Source organism: Terrapene carolina, unplaced genomic scaffold, assembly GCF_002925995.2.
Source record: "Terrapene carolina triunguis isolate 2854851 unplaced genomic scaffold, T_m_triunguis-2.0 Scaffold210, whole genome shotgun sequence".
Lineage (NCBI taxonomy): Eukaryota > Metazoa > Chordata > Testudines > Emydidae > Terrapene > Terrapene triunguis.
The window spans coordinates 3,577,754-3,601,045 of record NW_020664561.1 but is presented as its reverse complement, the minus strand read 5'-3'; the positions used below and the strand labels follow the sequence as shown (position 1 = coordinate 3,601,045).

The 23,292-nt window shown below is 44.9% G+C and overlaps 1 protein-coding gene across 1 annotated transcript in view; it reads right to left on the bottom strand.

The window, feature by feature from the left end:
• Positions 1–23,292, bottom strand: part of LOC112107395 (neurogenic locus notch homolog protein 2) — a 136,782-nt gene that overhangs the window by 9,307 nt on the left and 104,183 nt on the right. The window contains exons 19-27 of the mRNA XM_024201087.3: positions 19,494–19,647; positions 17,433–17,617; positions 14,985–15,117; positions 7,539–7,784; positions 6,688–6,800; positions 5,200–5,729; positions 4,007–4,354; positions 3,593–3,735; positions 2,336–2,546 (exon numbers count right to left, since the gene is read on the bottom strand). Of these exons, the coding sequence (XP_024056855.1) occupies positions 2,336–2,546; positions 3,593–3,735; positions 4,007–4,354; positions 5,200–5,729; positions 6,688–6,800; positions 7,539–7,784; positions 14,985–15,117; positions 17,433–17,617; positions 19,494–19,647 (2,063 nt within the window). The remainder of the gene's footprint in view (positions 1–2,335; positions 2,547–3,592; positions 3,736–4,006; positions 4,355–5,199; positions 5,730–6,687; positions 6,801–7,538; positions 7,785–14,984; positions 15,118–17,432; positions 17,618–19,493; positions 19,648–23,292) is intronic.

The following is a 23,292-nucleotide window of genomic DNA, read 5'->3' as shown; positions in this document are numbered from 1 at the left end:
TCCATTTGGAGAAGGCCAGAATAGGCCTTTTTTTGTTGATGAGAAAATCCCAGGAATAAAATCCTGTCCTTCTGTAAAGCTCTGGCATCAGTTCTGCGACTCCTATTTCCATCAGAGCCATGTCTGCCTCTTGCAAATATTCTCCATATGAGGGAGCCCTAGAAAAGGAAGAAGGGTTGGATATTGGCCTGGCTTCACACTGCATGAGTACTCCAGTGTGATAAACTCCAAAACCCAAACAAATGGCACCCCGTTCGTCAGCTAGGACAAATGGTCTCCAAAGCTGGGGTAGAAGAGAAAGGAAAAGGATCTGAGTACTGCAGTACTGGCTCTGGGTCCATCAGTGCACCCTCAAGTTTGTTGCCAAAGTGCAGCCGGGGAAGGTCTTTGTATTCTCCAAGGAGTGTCCTCTGATGGTAGCTAACTCCCTATAGGATTACTATGACCTGCCCCAAAGTATCAAAACAAACATTGCCTGAAACAGGCTGAATGAAGCCCAGAGTCCTGGCCATAGACTTTGTAGCTTTCAGTTTTTACAAGACTTCAACCTTCTTGGAAGTGAAGAGGTCTGCGCCTTCAAAGGCAAGTTCATAACTTGCCTGGCCACAAAGACCAGAATTCAGGAACATTTCAAGTGGGCTGTAGCCAGAGACCTGGCAGCAACATCAGATATCAAATGCAGTCCTGAGGGAATGTTTGGACATCTCCTGGATTTTAGCCCTGAAAATGCCTGTGTCTTGGCCTCAGATGCACTGGGCTTTAGAGGCAGCTTTTGACCAGAGCCAAGTGTTTTATCTGGCCTGATAACTGACAGCACAAAGTTTTGGACACTGAGGGATAAGCCTTTCTTTCAAACATGTCCAATGGCTACATTTCTCTGTCCCTAGGGTCAAAGCACTTCCCAGCGTTAGTGTTCCCTCTTGCCTGGGAAACCACAAGCAAGCAGGTTTGGAATCTGGCAAACACTCATAGCCCTCCATAAGGAATCAGCTTTCCCCAACACAAGTAGCAGAGGCAGGAACAATCTCTGTAGCCAGCACCAATGAGCGAGGAGCCTTCTCCCACCTAGCACACCTGCCAATGCAAGGCAGCCACTGCTCCCGTACTCAGGAGATTGGCCTGCAGAGATGGCTAGGCATGCCAGGGAAGCGACCGAAGGGATGGTGCAGTTAGCACGCTGCCCTGTGAACTGAAGGATTGTGAAGTGAACTGTTTGGCAATCTTAACTGAAATGTGCTATGTGGCTGCTACAGTAGAGTGGACCCAAGAGAGCCTAGTGACAGCTACCTTGGTAACCACAGCTCTGAACTTCCTTAGCTTTTACTTGTAAATTCTCAACCCCAACATTCTATTGAGATAATTTCTGGCACTGAAGTCCTTGCTTTCTGAAAAGGTGCAGCTTCAGTAAATGGGCACATGTGACGTGTTCACGCAGGAGCATGAGGCGGGCACTCCAAATATCGAGTAGACATATGCTCATTTGCACGTTTCTGAATTTGGAGCTGTTTACATGGCCCCTCATTGAAATAAATGTGTAAATGCAGCAAAGTCCCCTGACTGGGTTATCTGCCAGGACTGAATCCAGACCTCTGGCTCTAAAAGCACTTGCCTGTACTGCATTAGCTATAGGACTGGTCCATTAGCTTGGAGACAGTAAACCTTTCTAGCCACTAGAGGGGGACCAAAGTCACACTCCTGGTATGTATCAGTAAGTTAGAGAGACATGTTTTCAGCATCTTTAATCCTTCATTAAAACACACACACTGGACCATTTATTGACTTTTGACTTCTATAGAGTTTCATCATGGATGCATATGGCCCATTATCTGCACTTATTTCAACAAGGCAGTGATAGCAGGGTACATCCAGAGCTCTGCACTTGGTTAATTCAGTGGAAAGTCAAGTAAAGTGAATGAAGAGCATGTGATTTTCAGACCTTTTGTTATTTCTGCACAATCACACTTCATGATTTCAAATTCACAGAGTCAGACACCAACCCTGTTAGGTAACATCCAGTCCATCCCCTAGAGCATAGTGCAAGACTGTTACCTACAATGGGTTTTCTGGTGCTTTATGCAATCTAGTTTTAAATTTATCCATGGGCTGGGGGCTTTCATCTGTAACATTAAATGAGTTATCAAATGAAAGATCATCTCAATTGAACATCTGTACAGAGAAAAAGCTTAAGAAATTTTAGCCTGATGTGTAAATTTACCTCACCCCCCCCAAAGTTGTAAGTACCTTTAATTAGGGATTTATGCACTACATGGTGGTTTGATTGGCTCCCAAAAACCTAGCACGCATAAAGGCATTCAATGACCCAATACAGACTTACTTCAGTCCAACTGCATCTTCCCCAACAGGCTCTCTGCGCTTGTGGTTACTGGGGTCCCGGCGTAGAACAAAGCCTTCTGGAAGCCAGAGGGAGCCATGCTTGCGCTTTCTCTTTGCCACAAGCACACCCAACAACAGGATGAAAAGGATGATCACAGCTGCCACAGCAAGTAGGTAAAGCAACTGGGTCTTCTTTGGTAGCCAAGGTTCACCTAAAAATCCCAATTAAAATACAGCAAAGTAAGTGCTTTTTTGGACAGCAGCCTTCAATCCTCCTTCCTTGTACATAGGGTTTCCTTCTTCATGAAGACAGTGATTTTTCTCTACTTCATGGTGGGTTTAGAACAAAGGACGCCAAGGCCTTAGGAAGTTCAGACTCTGGCTATGCACAGTAGGTTCTGACAAGCCAGTATAACTGTACAATGAACACAGCACTTTCATTCTATTGTCTAGCCTTTGTTACATGTTTTTCAGAGTGTGTGTTTTAAAAGGTTGCAGGGCTGCAGAAAGCAAATTTTGAAGAAGTGCATAGCTTGTTCATACAACATCATGTGTAAATGTAACACTTGTGGAGATCCTGAATAAGCTGCACACGGCTTCATGAACAAGATCTTCAATGGTGCACTCAATTGCTTTGACGAAGATCCTGTTCTTTTTAAAAAGATCCTGTTCTTTGCTCAGCTGGCTCAAGATATCCATTCCCAAATTCACAACACTACTAGGTATAAAGAAGTAGTTTCTGGTCAAGTGCTGAATCTTGTAACTAGGGTTCAGGTTCTGGTGGCATCTAAGGAAATTCTGTATTGAAGAAGAGGATATTTCTGGCAGGCTGAATTTTTATTAAAGGCGCCTATTTAAATCTGCTCGGGGGTTTGGAATGTTTGAATGAGTTCTAGCAGACATGTGATGGTCAAAGGTGTGTGATAAATCTCTCACATGGCTCTGCAACTTATCACCTCCACATATGTGTTTTACACTCCACACTATAAAAGGTAAAAAAATTAATTACACAAAGTGTACCACATATGTACACAATGGCCACCCATACTTGTAATACTGTAGGGGGGGTCAGTAAATTAGCCCGCAATATGATTAAGTTTTTTGCAGAATTCAAGAAGCTGCATTTGAACAGCAAGGTGCAGACAGGTGTTGAAGTGCTGATCAACAATTAAAACATGCTATTTCATACATTAAATCAAGCATTTATTTCTTTCATGCGCCAGACATATCCCCCCATCTCTCTTCCAACGTTACTTACTTTGGACAGACACAAAGGGGTAGGGCAGCATGTCCTGCATGGCCTGAGCTGCTAAGAGAGCTGCAGCAGCTTCTGTGCTTTTAAAGCACTGGTCTGAATCTTCACTACATTGGCGGTTGTCAATTTCCAGGAACACCTTCGTGCTGCAGGAACAGAATTAAAGTGCAGAGGAGTAAGCAAAGGAAGAGAGAATTGGTCCTTCTAAATGGTGCATCCCTAAATTAAAATTTAGTCTCCCGGGTTAATTCTTCCAGCCTAGCATTGTATTTAGCAATCTCCATAGTTTTATACTCCTCCCGTGGCAGAACAGAGACGTATTTTAGGCCACAAATACTGCATACATTTGAACCCACCTCACACCCACAGTACCGAACGATATAGTCTCACTAGTGATGCACAAAGGAATTCACTCACCCAATGACCTCCTGTTCAAGTTCTCTGGGCTTGCGACTGCCTGAGAGTGATCGCCGACTCCGTGATGCCGGCCTCTCCCCGTAGTATGGGAACACCATGGGGTTTCCCTGTGAGTCCAGTTTTATTCTCAGGTTGGTATGAAGAAGGGATCCTAAAGTCCGCAGGAAACTGCGGGCATCACTTAGCAGCTCATCGGGGGGCATCAGTACCACAATAATAAGGGTCCCTTCTGCCAGTTTCTCAGCTTTGTCACCAGCACAGTCCAGGCCATCCCAGCCACACTCCTCACTGTTACAGCCCTGGTCACAGCGCCCATCCGCATAATGATCTGCACAGTACTTATCATACCTAGGAGAGGGGCACGGGGTTACAAACAGCAGCACACTGGTGTTTCATTGTACCTCTAGTCTGGGGCCTGCAGAACAGGATTCAAACCTTTCCCCACTAGCTAATCAGCTCCAGTCTGGGTTCAGGTTGAGGAGGAGACTGGAGGGGCTGCAGCGTATCGGGTGAGGTATTTCACCTCTAGTGTACTGCTTGCAAGCTGGCCCCACTCTGGGTCTGAGTGGGTGGAGGAGACCTAATACCTGTAGGTCATCTGGTTTCGTTAAGGAGAGAGAATTGCTCAGTCCAGTAAATGGTCCTGCACCAAGCACTGGGATCAAGTGACCGGTTACCATGGCGAAGCTGCAGCACCTGCTGCCTGTTAGTGATTAGAAAGGAGCACCCCAGGAATTCAGCTGTAGGTCTCACTCCTGTGCTACGTTTGTGTGGGGTGGGATCCAGAACACGAAAAGACACCTAGAAATTCATTTTCCCCAGGACCTCAAGAAACACTCTACTCTGGTTGGAGGGGTTTGCTCTAATTGGAGTTTCTTTGGGAAGTAGGAGAGAGGTGCAGACTGTGCAATATGTTCAGTAAGCAGCTTAGCATGCGGTGTCACTGAGCAGACTATGTAACTTTGCCCGTAAGCACACATCTTCCAAAAGTTATTTCCAAAGAAAGCTGAAAACCAGATGAGAGAGGGAAAGTTCCTTGATGTGGGGGTCCTAGCGAGAGTGCAGAGAGCACGCGCCCTTCACAGGGCTGCAGGGGGGAGAGCCAGCACAGGCCAAGCATTCAAGCTGTTAGAAGCACTAGCGAGAGCCTTGTGTTAGTTACAGAGATCCCAGCAGTCAGGAGCAGGCCTTACTTGCATTGCTTGCTATTTTGCTGACACTTGAAGTTGTCGAAGAGGCACTCGGGTGTGTTACAGACCTCGTCGCACTTGCCATCGAAGCGCTTCCAGCAGTGCAGCAAGGAAGAGCAGTTGGCCCAGGGATCCTCCCCTGTCAGGGAACAGTCACCTCCATCCCACTGGCAGGCGTGCATGTTACAGTCCTTGTCGCAGTAGCCATCTTTTGCTCTTTCTGCACAGTGTTGGTCCGGACAGCCCAGTGGCTGTTGGCTGGGGCGCACTGAGTGTTCACACTGGCTCCCTTCAGACTGATCAGGACACTGGCAGTAGTAGTAAGGTGGCTGAGTCCTGGGAATGCAGCTTCCACCATTCTGGCATGGTGCACTGGCACAGCCTGTACCAGTCTGGCACGCCGTGCCAGCTGAGAGCTTTGGGCAGTAACATTGGGGCCCAGAGGATGTCTGGATGCACTGCTCCCCTTTCTTGCATTTCACTTGCCCACAGACACTGTGGCTGCCAAACTCACATTTAAACCCAGAATAACCCTATGAGAAAAGTGCGGAGATCAGACCGATTAATGTTCTTAGGGCTGGAGAAGAGATTTTGGTTATGTCACGCACAAGGGTGCACAAATATCAGTTTATTTCACAGACCCAACCCCCACGTCAACTCCTGTATCCCTACCCCAGGAACTTGTGGGGCTTTCCTAGATCTAACCACAGACACACTGGTTCCTGGAACCTACAGGACTTTGAGCAGAAAGCCCACCAAGGAACTGGTCCCTACACCAAGAAGCTTATCTACCTGGCCTTGCCTTACAAGTCCATAGTGCACCCTTGAAGTGTGTGTGCTATAGTTAAGGTTGCAAGACAGTCTCCATCATAATCTCATTTTCTCACAAGACGATAATTGTCAAGAATTTTCACACCTTTGGGGCTGACATTTCCCACAATTGATCACTGCATGAAGTTGTGTGTGCACCTGGCTTTCACAAGCTGGAACACATTTTCTTTTGTTTTTTATTCATGAAAAGGGCTCAGTGGAATTCTGTGCAAACAAGTACTCAACGGAGTAGCAAAAAACCTAATATTAAATATCTAAAACTATCTTTAGGACAGAGAAGCTTTCTCAGAAGGGTACTGCTAGGGTTGGGAATGGCAAATCTCAGCTTACGACCTGTGGCATTCAGAAGGAACTGACTGGTGGGTGGAGCTGTACTCCTATGCGCAGCTAGGAGGCACATGGATGCTAGTGCAGTTCCAATGGACACAGCTTCCCACAAAGTTCAGAGGGTGCACATTTCCTCTACAGCAGGGATCAGTGCCGGCAATACTCAAAGAATAAGCAGTTTGATGGAGGCTTTGAGGATCTTTGCACTGCTCATGAGCGGACACTAACTGACGGGGCTTATTACCTGCTGCCACTGGGACTTACTGTACAATAAAGCCAGAAAACATGGGGATGTCTGGGCTAAAACATGCCATGTAAGGGCATGACACTTACTGGAGGACACTGGCAGATGAACCCAAAAGGCACATGACTGGCAACAGCACAAGTACCGCCATTCTGACAAGGCTGCTGGGGACACACATCTGTTAGGGTCTCACAGTGACGACCTGAGAAGCAGACACACAAGGAAAGGAGAGCACACAAAGTTAAAATCAAATGGCTGCTCAACGCTCCCTTTATTTTTCAATAAGAGACACTGACAATAGATACTCCACCAGTCTGTAAGCCTCATTCATTCTGTAACTCTAAGTGTCCCTGAACCCTGGCAACTGGGATGGAGCTGCAGAACGCCCTCTGGATGGTACCTAGCGGTACAACATAGCTCATGTTCCACATTCAATTCTGACCATATTACCAAAATGGTATCAAAGAATTGGCAGCAGTTAAGAAAAAGGCAAAAAATTTGATTATGAATTTGGAAGGAGTGATTTATGGAGAAAGTTAAATATGTATGGCTTGCTTAAGTGTGCAGGGAAGTAGAAATGAGAGTTGTGCACCCTTCAGATAATTGTAAACATTAAGGAGGAAAAGGATTTAGGGTAATGAATTGGGAAAAACTAGGAATATGAGATTAGGACTGATGAGATGAATAACAGGAAAGAACTTCCTGGCAGTGAAGTGTATCAGGCTGTGGAATTCTCTCCAGCGGTATTTATGGAAGTCCCATTGTGCTAAGATCTTAAAACCAGACTGGTTAAAACAACAGAAGTCTGTGGGGGGAACAATCATGGATTGTCACGGAAATGGACCGGATAACCTAACAACTCCTAGAGAAGGGCAGGACAATAAGGATAATGTTTTGATCAAGTCAATGGGAAACTGGGATAGCATTTCCAGGTACTCACCAGTGAAGGCACTGCGACAGATGCATGTATAATCATTGACCAGCTGAATGCAGTCTAGGCTACCATGAGGGCTACAAGGGTTGGAAAGGCACTCATTAATATCCCCCTCACAGCGCTCGCCTGCAAAGCCTGGGAGACAGTGGCAGCTGTAGCCTCCAATTTGGTCAATGCACTGTCCTCCATTAAAGCAACGGGGTCCTCTCAGATCTGAAGCACAGTCATCAATGTTCTCCTCACAAAGACGGCCTGTTAAAACAAGTGAGAGAAACCAGAGCCTCAGGCGTCACGGCCTCATTTCTTATAGTTCATCAAGTTACCAAAGTCGACCTTCCATTTAATCCAGGCTCACCCGGGTTAGGATCCCTGCCCAATTCATTTACTTCAGCCTCAGATCATCCCCAATGAATGTGTGGGTTAGATTGAGCCTGGTCTCAGTGGTACTTCATTTGAGCATTTCCAGTGGTTTTCATTTTTGCTTAATTTATAGTGACAAAGTTCCTCCTCTATCTTGGTGGGTCCTGCGCTTATTGGCGGATTTTCTTGCCTCAGAGATTCACCATGTGGGTTGGGGAACAGCCCAGAGATCTTCCCCTCTGGAAGAACCCACAGTCCAGGTCAGTTGGGAGGTTTGGGGGGAACCCGGGCCCGCCCTCTACTCCGGGTTCCAGCCCAGGGCCCTGTGGACTGCAGCTGTCTATAGTGCCTCCTGTAACAGCTGCATGACAGCTACAACTCCCTGGGCTACTTCCCCTGGCCTCCTCCAAACACCTTCCTTATTCTCAGCACAGGACCTTCCTCCTGGTGTCTGATAACGCTTGTGCTCCTCAGTCCTCCAGCAGCACACCCTCTCAGCTCCTTGTGCCTCTTGCTCCCAGCTCCTCACACTCTCACCACAAACTGAAGTGAGCTCCTTTTAAAACCCAGGTGCCCTGATTAGCCTGCCTTAATTAATTCTAGCAGCTTCTTCTTAATTGGCTCCTGGTGTCCTAATTAGCCTGCCTGCCTTAACTGGTTCTAGCAGGTTCCTGATTATCTAGTGCAGCCCCTGCTCTGGTCACTCAGGGAACAGAAAATTACTCATCCAGTGACCAGTATATTTGCCCTCTACCAGACTCCTGTACCCCACTGGTCTGGGTCTGTCACAATATATATTTTTAGAAAATTTGATTTAGTCCTACGGTTGAGGAATTATCTATCAGAGCGATTGTTTGCTGAACACTGCCAGACAGTTCTGCATTGTCACTTGAAAGGCTACAAACAGCAATTTTAATTTAGTTTGGTGGTAACCCTGAAACCTAATGACAAGAGTTTGGATCAACATACTTCAAATAATCAGGAATGGAACAAGTTGACAGAAGTGTCTGTGGGTAGAATACAGGCTCACAACTGGCAGGGCACCACTAAGGACAAGCTTTGCACATTGCTAGGGATGGTAGTTCCACAAGTTCCCCTCGGCAGCTTGTTCTGTTTAACCTATTCTTAGGTCAGATACTGTAGGGAAAGTGTCCTAAATCCATCACTGGTTCTGCCTCAGATAATAAGATATAGGATCCAGCTGAAGAACCAACCCATAACTGATCCAGTTGAACCATATTTTCCTCATGCTTTACACAGAATACTCCAATTTACGTAACTCACTAAAATACTTGCTGTTTTGTAACACCCTGATATTACTGACTCATTTGTCATCCACTATAACACCCAGAGGCCAGCCAGCATCCCAGTTTTTATTTGGGAATTTGGCTATTCCTTCCTACATGGACCATTTTACTCATATACCTAGCATGCATGCCCCACTTTTATCCATTAAACTTGTTACCCTAGCAAAAAGCTGGTTTGACATGATGTATTCGTACCTGTTGCAAGAGGCACGAAAGAATGAGAGAACAAACAGTGGTTATGAAGGAATCCAAAGGCCCTAGGTGAAAGAAACTGTGATAGGAACACGAACAAACAGAATCCACAATAATTCTTTCCTCCCTAGCACTTCAGCAATGTACTTAGTGCTGCATAACCTTCAGAGGGGAAGAAGTTAACAGGGCAAGAAATGTCTGCTCTCATTGGCTCTAAAATGCAAGCTTGTATTGAAAGCTATGTCTTGAAAAACAGGTGACAAAGAAGAAGACAGAATGGAAGTAGTATGTTGTTAAACCTTAACTCTACAGTAATGCAATTTTGTTTAAGAATTTCCTTTAGGGAAGTTTAATATATGAAGACAAAAAAAAAAAAAAAAAAAGGGAGAGAGAATTCTACCATGTAATCTCTAATAGGTTCAGTAGTAGCAACCTTACATGTTTTTTCCATTTAACTTTTGGGGATAGATTTAGTTACAGCCGCTGATTTGAGCTGCTTTGGAGCAGTGCAAAGTAGCTGCAGTGTATTGGTCAGATAACAAAAAGCAGCTGCAAATCTGACTTATCAGAACAGCACAAAGAAGCGAGAGTGCACTGCTGCACTGGGCCCTTAATTTGCTATTGAATTATTTGTTTAATGCTTCCAGAGAGGGTACTATAACATTTAAATTGAATGATTTCTAGGCAAACATACCAAAGTAAACTTCCAAGATATGAAATTGTGGCATTTGTAGGTAAAGTAGAGCTTCAATTTTATAAATTCTGATTATCTACGAAAGTATGGAGGCAGACTGTGCCACAGAAAAGGATAGGGGGAGTGACAGAGGCTATTTGGGGCATCAGAAGGGGGGTGATAAGATGGTCAGTGGGAAGACAGCATAATATGTCCATATAATACATATGGATAAAACTAAGCCATATATTGTTGCATGTGATATCTAATTTAAATATTGGGTTTTGTGTGCACATATACATTTTAGTTTTCTTTTGGTTTCAGACTCTTCTAATAAGCATAAGTTGAAGATCTGCCAAAATTTATATTTCAATATTTTATTTCAATTAGCGGTAAAACCACTATATAATGATTACAAATACAGCAATCAAGAGTATAATGTAAATTGTCTTCTCCAATGTTGTTAATTTGCTAATGTATTTGATCTCGTGACAAAGAAAACATTTTCATTATAGCAGGTAACCTATACCAACAAGTAAAATCAGTTGCAATTAATGAATTTCTAAATATATTTTGGCCATTTGAAAAAAAATACAGTTGCAAAGCAAAAAGTCACAAGAGCCATATTATGTCACTCATTGTTTTCTTAGGGCATGTTTACACTTAAAACACTATAACGTAGCAGCTGTAGCGCTTCAGTGTAGACACTACCTATGCTAACTGGAGGGCTTCTCCCATCGAAAGAAATCTTCCATTGACCTAGTGCTGTCTACACCGGGGGTAAGATCAGTATAGTTGTCTCTCAAGGGGGTGGATTTTTCACACCCCTGAGAGACACTGCTATTCCAATGTAAGTTCCTAGTTTAGACCTTATAAGTATGGATGCATTGGAAACTCAGCAGATTTTGATCTCCAACCAAAATACATGAGCACAGTTTGCGAATGGTCAAGACTCAGATACACTGGGTTATGAATAAGTGACCAATTGGAAAATAGTCTTGCCAGTTGAACAGACAATGCCAGAAGTTGCCAGCTCCTTTTGTTTGGCCACTCCCAATATGTGCATGGCAACAGCTATCTTCATCAAGGATCTCAAACATTATTTTTTTTATTTAGAGATAATACAGCTCTTTGGGGTCTAATTTACACAGAACTTGTCTACCTAGTGGCTCAGTTAAATTTTCTGCCTCTAGGATGCAAGATTTTAATCAAATTTTCTGCCTCTAGGACCGGGGTGGGCAAACTTTTTGGCCCGAGGACCACATCTGAGTGGGGATATTGCATGCAGGGCCATGAATGTAGGGCTGGGGCAGGGGGTTGGGTTGCGGGAGGGAGTGTGGGGTGTTGGAGGGGGTGTGGTGTGCAGGAAGGGGCTCAAGGCAAGGGGTTGGGGTGCAGGGTGCGGCAGGGGGCTCAGGGCAGGGGGTTGGGGGGAGGGGTGCAGGGTCCAGCCTGGCGCCGCTTACCTTCAGCGGCTCTGGGGTGGCAGCGGCGCGCAGCGGGGCTAAGGCAGGCTCCCTGCCTGCTCTGGCTGCATGCTGCTCCAGGAAGCACCCGGCACCACGTCCCTGAGGCCCCTGGTGGGAGGGAGGGGGGCGCTGTGACAGTGTACCCCATAAGGCTTTATGGGGAGGGGGTGCTTATAAATGTATGTATGACATAACTGGAATATGTTTGGTGCTGCCCGTGCCAGGTAACATATCTCCGTAAAGGTTATGGTCTACTATATCTATTCATCGTATTTGTACATATATATATATATCATTTTCTACTTGAGGTTAAGAATATGGGCTGTATGCTTGCTTGGTTTCTAAGTAAGCTTTGGGAGGCATTTGGTCAGCTTCTTTAGGAAGGAATTTGCCAGGTTAAGTACCTGATCAGGAAACACTTGGGGAACAATGCATCTTGGAATGCTCCAATCCACATAAGAAGTCTTCCTGGAGACATGCAAGATTCCATGTGGGCAATGGCTTCAGCCTGTAAAGACTGAGTCATGCAGGGGCATGTGACTTGCCCAGGTGACTCCAGAACTCCATCTTGGAGCTGGACTTTGCATAGGAGGGAGGAGGGGGGTCTCCTCCCACAAGAGAGAGTCTATTTAACCCTGGGGGAGACCCCTCCATTTGGTCTTCAGCTGGCTAAAGAAGGAGCCTCTCCAACCCCCCAGGATGCTTGAAGGAAACTGAAACAAAAGACAGTAACCACAGGGGTGTGAGAGATTGCTGGACCCAGGCTAAAGGGAGATTAGCCTGTAAAAGGGAGCATTCTGGAACTGGTGAGGAACTTATCTGTATTTAGTTTGATTAGGCATAGATTTGCGCATTTTATTTTATTTTGCTTGTGACTTACTTTGTTCTGTCTGTTACTACTTTGAACCACTTAAATCCTACTGTCTGTATTTAATAAAATCACTTTTATTTAGTAATTTACTCAGAGTATGTATTAATACCTGGGGGAGCAAACAACTGTGCATATCTCTCTATCTGTGTTATAGAGGGCGAACAATTTATGAGTTTGCCCTGCATAAGCTTTATGCAGGGTAAAACGGATTTATCTGGGTTTAGACCCCATTGGGAGTTGGGCATCTGAGTGCTAAAGACAAGCACACTCCTGTGAGCTGTTTTTGGGTAAACTTGCAGTTTTGGGACAAGTGATTTAGACCCTGGGTCTGTGTTGGAGTCAGACAGGAGTGTCTGACCCAGCAAGACTGGGTGCCGGAGTCCTGAGCTGGCAGGGAAAACTGAAGCAGGGGTAGTCTTGGCACATCGGGTGGCAGCTCCCAAGGGGGTTTCTGTGATCCAACCCGTCACAGGCGCAAAGGGTTCTGTGTGCTGCCCTTGCCAGCAGGTACCTCCCCCGAAGCTCCCATTGGCCACGGTTCCCCGTTCCCAGCCAATGAGGGTTGCAGGGGGCGGTGCCTGCAGGCGAGGGCAGCGCGTGGAGCCCTCTGCCCCCTCCTTCTCCCCCAGGGGCCGCAAGAACGTGGTGCCGGCCGCTTCCAGGAGCGGCACGGCCACAGGGGTGGCAATCCCACGGGCCAGATCCAAAGACCTGATGGACTGGATCCGGCCCTTGGGCCATGGTTTGCCCACCCCTGCTCTAGGACGCTCATTTATCAGTTTCTTCATTCCTTTGAACTCAGAACTCATTTCTCTTTGGACATTTTCCTCAGGATTAGCAACTCAGCAGCACCTGCAAGTTAAACAACTCCAGGAGAATGTGTATGAACTCAGATACACCACGCCCAAAAACCAAGGCTTGAAAACAGCTGGCATCCATACATACATTGTACCAGCAACTCTGAAAGAAAGCTGAGCTTCTGGCAATTAAGGGCAGGTCTGCACTACAGAATTACTTCAGTATAAGGAAGTAGGGAAATGCTCTCCCATCAACATAGCGCTGTGCACACAAATGCTTCTGTCAGTGTAACTTACGTCACTCAGGGGGGGTGTTTTTTCACACCCCCAAGTGACAAAAGTTTTGCTGACATAAGTGCTCGTGTAGACATGGCCTGAGTACCTTTCCTAGACCTGAAGAAGAGCTCTGAGTAGCTCGAAAGCATCTCTCTTTCACCAACAGAAATTGGTCCAATCAAAGATATTATCGCCCCCACCTTGTCTCTCTATCTAGACAGGCAGACAAAGGCCATGTCTACATGTACAGTGCCGCTGTAGCACGTCTGATGAAGATGCGCTATGCCAAAGGTAGAGAGCACTCCCATCAGCATAATAAAACCACCTCCATGAGCAGCAGAAGCTCTTTCGCCGACACAGTGCCATGTACATGAGTGCTTATGTCAGTGTAACATATGTCACTCGGGGTGTGTGTGTGTGTGTTTTCACACCCCTGAGCAACATTTATGCCAACATAGCCTAATATTTAGGTATATAGGATTGAAATGCAAAATGATCTTTGAACTAGTAATGGGTTGAAAACAATCAATGAAATTCAATAAAAATATAAAGTGGTTCACATAGGAATAAGTGATTATCTAGACTGGGGATCCTTGCTGGGCACTCATACTAATGTGTGATCTGAGTTGGAGTAGAGTTTAATAACACACAGCAAATGGTTTATGCAGTTGTATAATCCTGTTTAAGGTCTGAGCCATCTATTCAGCTCCACCTGGCACAAATTTGGCCTTACCTGGAGAACTGTGCTCCAGTAAGGGCGTCACATTTCAGAAAAGAAACTGAAGAAGATTCTGAGGAAGATAAAAAGTTTATAACTGGTTTGGGAAACAAAATCTATGCAGAAAAGCTGAATGAAGTAGGCATGTTTCGTTTGGAAAATGACTAAGGGGAGATAAGTATTTGCTGACTAGTGAAAACATTTGATCCCATATGCACTTTATAACACCTTTCTCTATATCTACTATGGCAAAACCAACAGTAGTAGCTTAATGTACAGCAGGGAAAATGGAGGTTAAATTGAGCAAACGTTATATCAAACATGCTATCAATGGAGGTTATGGAATCACCATCACTGAAATATACAAGCTTGCCAACTGTTAGATGACTATGGGGTAATCAAAATCAGTTTAGCTGCAGTGGAACAGGTTAGACCAGATTTGTTCAAACTTCCTTCCCACAAAAGGATTCCGTGACTGAGGTTAAGTGGAGGCTGAAATCTTAAGAACTTGAAGAACAAAGGACACTGGAGTTATGCAAGCACTAAACACACTTTTTACACAGCTAATACCATCCGGGCTAAAATAATTCCTGATGTTATAATTTATCCAGTTCCTTTTTTAAAGGTAACAGGGAAGATATTTGTGTCTCTCAGGCACTCAGAGTGCTTGACTCAACAGCCCTCTTCATGAGGAAGTACAATAAGCCCTGGGAACTCTATGGCATTAAAGCCAGTCCACCAGAACAGAAAGTGCTCTTGTAGCTTTTACATAATTGCTGAGTTTCCTACCCCGAGTTCCTGGTGGACAGGAGCACATGAAATGATTGACAAGATCAATGCAGGTTCCTCCATTCTGGCAGGGCTGGAATTGGCACTCATCCATTTCGTATTCACAGTTGACTCCTTGGTACCCTGGCACACACTATCGGTATAAAAACCAAACAAGTGTAAATAATCTTCACCTAGCATGAACACAGTAGCATACTCTGAGACTGACACACCCTAGGCTAAAACAGGACAAAATACTCTGCGGGCCAAATGCTGCCCTCATTTGTTGCTGTGCAACATCAGTGATTTCAGTGGGACAGCATAGGTAACCAAGCACAGAATGTGACCAAGGAACTATTGAATGTCTGAAGGCGAACGATCTTGTTCTTGTGGACAGCTTACAGGATGAACATGAGAGAGACAAGGTGGGTGAGGCGAGATCATTTATTAGAAGAGCTTCCGTTGGTGAGAGAGACAAGCTTTCAAGAGCTCTTCTTCAGGTCCAATAAAAGATATTACCTCCCACACCATGTCTCTCTAATATCCAGGGACTGACACCGCTACAACTACATTGCATACTAGAATCTCACATGACACCCATGGAACTCCTGATTAGATTCAGCTGCTGTAGAAGTTGACTTGTGTTTTAAGTGTTATGTAAATGCAACCCCCTCACGAAATGTGCCTCCAAAATCCTGCATGTACCACCATTCTCAAGGGCCTGGGAATGAGGGTTGGACACAATAACCTCTGGAGTCAATCCACACAGCCCTGTATATCAGCCATAGGGATCAGGGAGAGGACTTGGAGGCACTTCCCAACCTGGGAGGCCAGTGGACCCCACTTTCCTAGCAAGATGAGTATAGGAAATTTTGTAATATGTTCTAGTTTATTTTCATGTAATCACAGAAGTCAGGGATGGGAGAGGTGAAGAAATCCATCCCCCTGGGGGCATAACATTTTAGTAACTAGCTACCATATCGCCTTATACTGAATACCGTCCACTATCAGCCGGAAGGTCCTTCTGGAGTGCTGCCTCTCTCCCTGCCAGTATCCAAGTTTCAACTTATTCTCAGATGTATTAGCTGCGTTTTTCGCCACATGAAACCTTGTTTTGCTGTTTGACCACATTTCTAATAGCTTTAGAGCTCTTTGGACTATGACTAACTGGTACATAGAACTCTTCTCATTAAATATAATCGGAAAATGTCATTAACATGGCACTTATTCTCCTCTAGAAGGAGAAAGGACCCAACACCTTCCTCTACCCCAGGGGTTCTCAACCTGGGGGTCGGGACCCCTTAGGGGGTCACGAGGTTATTATATGGGGGGGGTCGCGGTCAGCCTCCACATTTATAATGGTGTTAAATATATAAAAAAATGTGTTTTTAAATTTATAGGGGGGTTGCACTCAGAGGCTTGCTATGTGAAAGGGGTCACCAGCACAAAAGTTTGAGAACGACTGCTCTACCCTACGAGGGGACACACATTGCTCTTTAATTGTCACTCTTTGCTTACAGTTCAGGTACAGTAATTGTCTTGGGTACGTCTTGTGCATACCAAACACAACTTGAGTAAGGGTATGTCTACACTTGCAAAGTTTTTGCACTGTAAGTTTCACCGATGATAGGGAATCGGTGAAAGTAAAGGGCTGGTTTGTGTATTCACTTAATTCCTCAGGGGTCAGAGAGTGTTTACATTAGCAGCACTTTCATCGCAGATGAGAGCAGCACTCTAGGGCAACTATCCCACAGTGCAGCTCTCTCCAGTTTGATGATGGGTCTTGTGGGAAGGGGGGTGTGTGATCACGGGCATCCTGGGTCCCTGCACAGCCTCCTCTCCCCAAACACTGATAAGCTCCAGTAGCTCAGCATTGCTCCAAACAGGGAATCACTTGCTCGGTGGAGCAGGCATTGTCACCTGGCCAGATATGTGAGCACTTGCCAAGAAAACAGAAAAGGGAGTTTCAAAGTTCCCGGGGCTTTACAGGGGGAGGGGTGGATGTCTGTTTACCTGGCAGCAGAGCTGCTGGCTAGAGTGGTCGCCTAGGCACTGTGGGACATCCTCCGGAGGCTAAAAGCTGTGTAAACAGGAAGAATGTGTCTTCACTTGCACATCACCACAAAAGCATCACTGATAAGAGCTGTATGCCTCTCGTGGAGGTAGTTTTCTTTTTGCAGCGAAACTTCTGAGTTTCGCTGCAAAAAGTCATTGGCAAGTGTAGATGCTCCCATGGTTTTTGAGCAAAAAAGGGACTTCTTCTGCTTTAAACGGCAAGTGTAGACATGCCCCAGGTCTCAGTGTTGTTTGGGAAATGATCAGATACACTTGCAAAGGACCTGGTAACCATTATGGGAAACAGATCACAGTAAAAATGATAGGATGTGAGTGAAGATTTGTACAATGAAAATGGAGGTCAGTAAGAGCTAAGCATCTTCCTTTTGTCCCTTATGCATCATCCAGCTTTACCTCACACTGATATCCCCCGAGATAGTCACGGCAGGTGGCACCGTTCTGGCATGGATTGGAGGTGCATTCGTCCAACTGCTCTTCACAGTAGCTGCCAGTGTAGTCCATGTGGCATTGGCAGCGATGACTGTTTCCCACATCAAAGCAAATGCCAGAATGCTGACACAATTGGTCTACGGGGACTCCTACAATCAAAATTAATTAAGCAAAGTAAGCAGCCATCTCAAAGCAACATTTCGGAGAAAATGCTCCCAAGCGCCCTCATAGTCACGAGTTCACCTGGGAATACTTACGGCTAGACCCAACCCACACAAAACTTCTACCCCAGGAACTATTCTTTAAAACAAGACTGTTCACCCTGACAAAGAATCACCCAGATTCTGGACAGGACACTGCCACTAGCCCCATGGCAGACAATGACTGGCAGTGCGAGCTTGGATACTTTTATTCATATCACTAGATATTTTGCCACTTGGTGAGTCTCTGCATCTAAAATGTACATAAAACGAAGTGTGCAAAGACTGGTTTCCACCCCATCCTCATCACCTGCCGGAGAAGCCCTTCTCACCCCTTGTATTGAGAATACCTCTTCCAGACATTCTTGGAACCAGAATTGGATTTGTTCCAAGATGACTCTTCTAGGAAGACTCTGCAGCACATTCCATTAGCATCAGGTTTTTTTCATCTGCATTATTTGAATTTGGTAATGGAGTATGGGCCCAAAAGTTGTAGGCAGATGAAGCATCTACTGACCAATATCCCTCAACCACATATTTAAGGCATCAGATGTGTAACAGACCTCTTTCACCTACAAGGAGGGCAGGGTTTCAACTTGGTCTTTTGGGGATTCACCAGAAGGGCACAAAAACAAATTAGTCCAACAGCATTCAAAGGGGCAGCCCTTATGGAACAGAGATTACTGAAACCCTGAACACTGAAAAAAAGAAATCTGATGAGGTTCAACAAGGACAAGTGCAGAGTCCTGCACTTAGGAAGGAAGAATCCCATGCACCACTACAGGCTGGGGACCAACTGGCTAAGCAGCAGTTCTGCAGAAAAGGACCTGGGGATTATAGTGGACGAGAAGCTGGATATGAGTCAGCAGTGTGCCCTTGTTGCCAAGAAGGCCAATGGCATATTGGGCTGTATTAGTAGGAGCATTGCCAGCAGATCGAGGGAAGTGATTATTCCCCTCTATTCGGCACTGGTGAGGCCACACCTGGAGTATTGAGTCCAGTTTTGGTCCCCCCACTACAGAAGGGATATGGACAAATTGGAGAGAGTCCAGCGGAGGGCAACAGAAATGGTTAGGGGGCTGGGGCACATGACTTACGAGGAGAGGCTGAGGGAACTGGGGTTATTTAGTCTGCAGAAGAGAAGAGTGAGCGGGGATTTGATAGCAGCCTTCAACTACCTGAAGGGGGGTTCCAAACAGGATGAAGCTAGGCTATTCTTGGTGGTGTCAGATGACAGAACAAGGAGCAATGGTCTCAAGTTGCAGTGCGGGAGGTCTAGGTTTGATATTAGGAAACACTATTTCACTAGGAGGGTGGTGAAGCACTGGAACGGGTTACCTAGGAAGGTGGTGGAATCTCCATCCTTAGATGTTTTTAAGGCCTGGCTTGACAAAGCCCTAGCTGGGATGATTTAGTTGGTCCTGCTTTGAGCAAGGGATTGGACTAGATGACCTCCTGAGGTCTCTTCTAACCCTAATATTCTATGATTCTATGAACACAGACTTAGGGGAGTGTGAGCTGTTGCTAGCTTTCCCTCAGAACTAGTCACTAACTAGGGAGAAGAAAAGTGTTCAATAAACAAACTGAAGGAATCAGAGGGAGTTTGGACTTAATGCTTCACTGGGTGGAAGGGACAGAGGGTGTCTGGGGGCCATATCTCCTTATAAAACCTCACCTAGAGCCTTCCACAGCTTAATACTGCTTCTCTGTGGCCCCATAAGGGCAAACATGTCCCAGATTCCAAATGCATCTCAGGAGGGGAGATCCGCAATGACAATACTTTGAGAACTACTGTTTGCTACAAGCACAGAAGAGCACTACTTACCCCTCTGTGAAGCAGCCACCTGACAGGAGACGTTGGGCACGTCACAATAGGCGCCAGTCCAACCAGGTGGACAGATGCATTGAGACTGGGTTTTCCTCTGGACGCATGTGCCTTTGTTCTTACAGGGAGACTTGCTGCACAGATCCATGAGTGTCTGAAAAAACAGATCAAACAACTGAGAAGTAGAAAAACAGTATTCAAAGCAGTAGGTTGGAGAAGGCACTGCAAAGGAAATTCCCCAGCCAGCTAGCCAGCCAACTCCTTGATAGGACCTGTCTCTAAGTCCCTGAATCCAAACAGTGCATGCAATGTCAGTTTTTCACCTTTGCCCCTCTATGCCAGACTGGGACAATGTCACCTGCCTGAGTCTTCCTCTCGATGAAACCAGAGAGATACCTGGCCCCAAGAGGGTACTCTGATCTCAACTACATGCTTTCTTTGTCCAGGCAAACTCAGCAGAACTGATGCTCCAGGCACTGAGAAAGGAAGCATGCTGCCCACTTTTGAGCTCTCACCTGGGACCCTCCCTGACAGAACCAAGGTGATACGTGCCATCAGCAAAGTGAGCAGGCGGACAGAGAAGTGATATTACCAATGGAAGCATGAAGATTTAATTTCAATGATGATTTGTTAAAATGTTTCTCACATCTAAGCCCTTGGAGAATCATTTTTGCCTCTTCCCAGGCTCCCACCTTCACATTATCAGGAAGCCTCAGTAAGTCAACAATCCCAGAATCCACATTTTTCTCTGAATCCCTGCACCCCAATTTCTTCCTTTTCCAGGAAGGGAGTGAGATGTCGAAGTCATTTACGCTCTTTGCCTCCATCACCTGCCTCATTAGCTTCCCCTGCCTATTTATTCCCCCCTTTGCAAGAGCTCATTCTTTCTGAAGTCTCCTGCTTTTCCCCAACATTCCACACTCTTGGTAAAGGGATAAAAGAATACTGGGCCTATTGATTTCTTAAACATAAACAAGGAATGCATTGTTCAAAATAAAGAATTTCCAATTCTGTACGAAAGACACAAAACAACTGAGTTCCCACTCAACTAATTAGGCTTGCCACTCCAACAGCTCTGTCCTGAGATAACAATAGAGATAAGGTGGGTGAGGTAATATCTTTTATTGGACCAACTTCTACTCGTGCAAGAGACACGCTTTGGAGCTACACAGAGCTCTGCTTGGACCAACCAGCTACACCACCACTCCAAACAACAATCTGAGATGACAATACACCTTTACCAGTTTATTTGCTTTCTCAGCACCTAGATGTGAATTACGTCAGCCTCCTTCTCAGACAGATTTGGAAGAGAAATCTGGATTGTCAAGTATGAAAGGAATGAATTTATCCATGTTTCAGTCCTTTCTTTTCTGGGCTTAATCTGTGACCTTTGCACTTGTAACGAGTTATTGGTTACTTAACGTACAGGTTTCTATAGCTTCTCATTCATTTTATTTAGTCCTTGTTGTTCCAGCTCTTCATTAATTATATCAAGCCTACGTTCCACAGACACAAACTATAATGTCTGCAGCCTGTAGTCTGTTAAATCCCGCCAATGGTGTTAGTAAATTCAGGGAGTCTAGAGTTCCTTGTCATAAACAATGCATGTTATGATATGATCAAACTCCTTCTTGTGTTCATTGTGAAAACAGAAATTTCCTCAGAGGTCTACCCAGTAACATTAGGAAGCAGGAACATTAAGTATTTTTTCCACCAATCACAAGGTACATGATGGCAGCAGAGGAACTACTGAACTTTACAGTATTTTGGGACTATCTTTAATGCTAGGTTTCTTGGTGAGGTTTTAAGTAGTGTGCAGAGACTCCACAGGCCAGGTGTTCAGACTGAGAAGTTCTCGTCTTCTACATTTTATTTTCATGGTCTCTGTAAATGGCAAAGGCTTTATTGTCATACTTCTCTGCATTCTTGGACACCATGTTGTGTTTTCTTTTTCAAAAAACAATAGTATTGAGTATTTTCCTGTGAGGATACTTGTAGCCATCATTGGGTTATTTCTCATGTCTGACTAAATATCTTGCATTAATCAGTTGTTGTTGGGTTTGTTTGTTTGTTTTTATTAATTGGCAGCATCTAGCAGCCAACTTGCTAGGTTAAGTGTCAAGCAGTATACCTACTATAAAGTGTTCCAAAAATTGCTCATGGTGTTACAAAGCCATGTAAGCATAAAGGAAAGTTGCAAATTCTCATGAAGTTGCAATCTTTGCCTGGCAGTTTTTATGACACTCCCAGATTGTCTATAAATGACAGAAACAACAAGGAGTCTAAGAAAAGAATAAATGGACACAAATCGGACATCAGGAATGGTAACATACAAAAGCCAGTAGGAGAACACTTCAATCTACCTGGACATTCTATAACAGATTTAAAAGTAGCCATCCTTGAACAAAAAAAATTCAGAAACAGACTTCAAAGAGAAACTGTAGAACTAAAATTCATTTGCAAATTTAACACCATTAATTTGGGCTTAAATAGGGACTGGGAGTGGCTGGCTCACTACAAAAGCAGCTTTGCCTCTCCTGGAATTGACACCCCTCATCAATTTTTGGGAGTGGACTACATCCACCCTGATCGAATTGGCCCTGTCAACACTGGTTCTCCACTTGTGAGGTAACTCCCTTCTCTTCATGTGTCAGTATATAATGCCTGCATCTGTAATTTTCACTCCATGCACCTGAAGAAGTGGGGTTTTTTACCCACGAAAGCTTATGCCCAAATAAATCTGTTAGTCTTTAAGGTGCCACCGGACTCCTTGTTGTTTTTGTGGATACAGACCAACACAGCTACCCCCTGATACTTGACACCGTATAAATGACAGAGCTCATCAGCCTGCTCTTGAATGAAGTCAATGCTGAAGCTCACTGTTGCAAGGCTGGAACAGAGACCTAAAGCATCATGGCTATGTTTCAATTACAGTAGCATCACAAATGTCTTACTGGCAGAATGAAACTTAGTGCTCTATGTCCACATCAATAAGCCAAGTTTCATTTAATGACACATTTTATTTTGAATTAATACAAACAGATTTTCTGCAGTTAAAAGAACTGAGTGGCAAGACTGAGATAAGCACGAATCCTTTCGGAAGTAAAATTCAAACACTGTTTGAATGTTATCAGCGTTATCAGTTTTGATTAACTCAGTTCAGTTGCTTGCTTCCTACCACTTCCTTAAACTTCAGTCATGTTATGTCAAATTCATGCAGAGATGTTTGGTAATCACTGATGAATCTTTTGCAGAACAGAGCAGCAGCTTTGACGTTTATTACAGGTATACTGTACAATGGGAAACCCCACTTACTGAATTCAAAACCGCTTCATTGTGCTATTTTAGTTTTACTGAATCTAATGCACTGGATGATCATGTCAGTTATTCCCGTACAAGAGTTCCTTTGATTGTCTGTGATCCAGACAGGATGTTTGTTCCAATTACCTTGATTGGTTCTTTGTGGAAAACTTTAGTTTGAGAACACACAGCTGCATCTATCATAGGGCTTGTCTACACTTATAGTGCTGCAGCGGCGCAGCTGCCAGTGAAAATGCTACCTATGGCAACTGGAGAGCGTACGTAATCTACCTCCCCGGGAGGAAGTAGCTGTGTCGATGTGAGAAGCCCTCCCAGTGACATAGTGCTGTCTACAGCAGGGGTTAGGTTGGTATATGTCGCTCTGGGGTGTGGAAAATCCATACCCCGAGCAACATAGTTATACCAGTATAAGTTTGCAGTGTAGACTAGGGCATAGTTACCAGGAAAGTTACTATATAGTTACTACAGCTAATTGTGG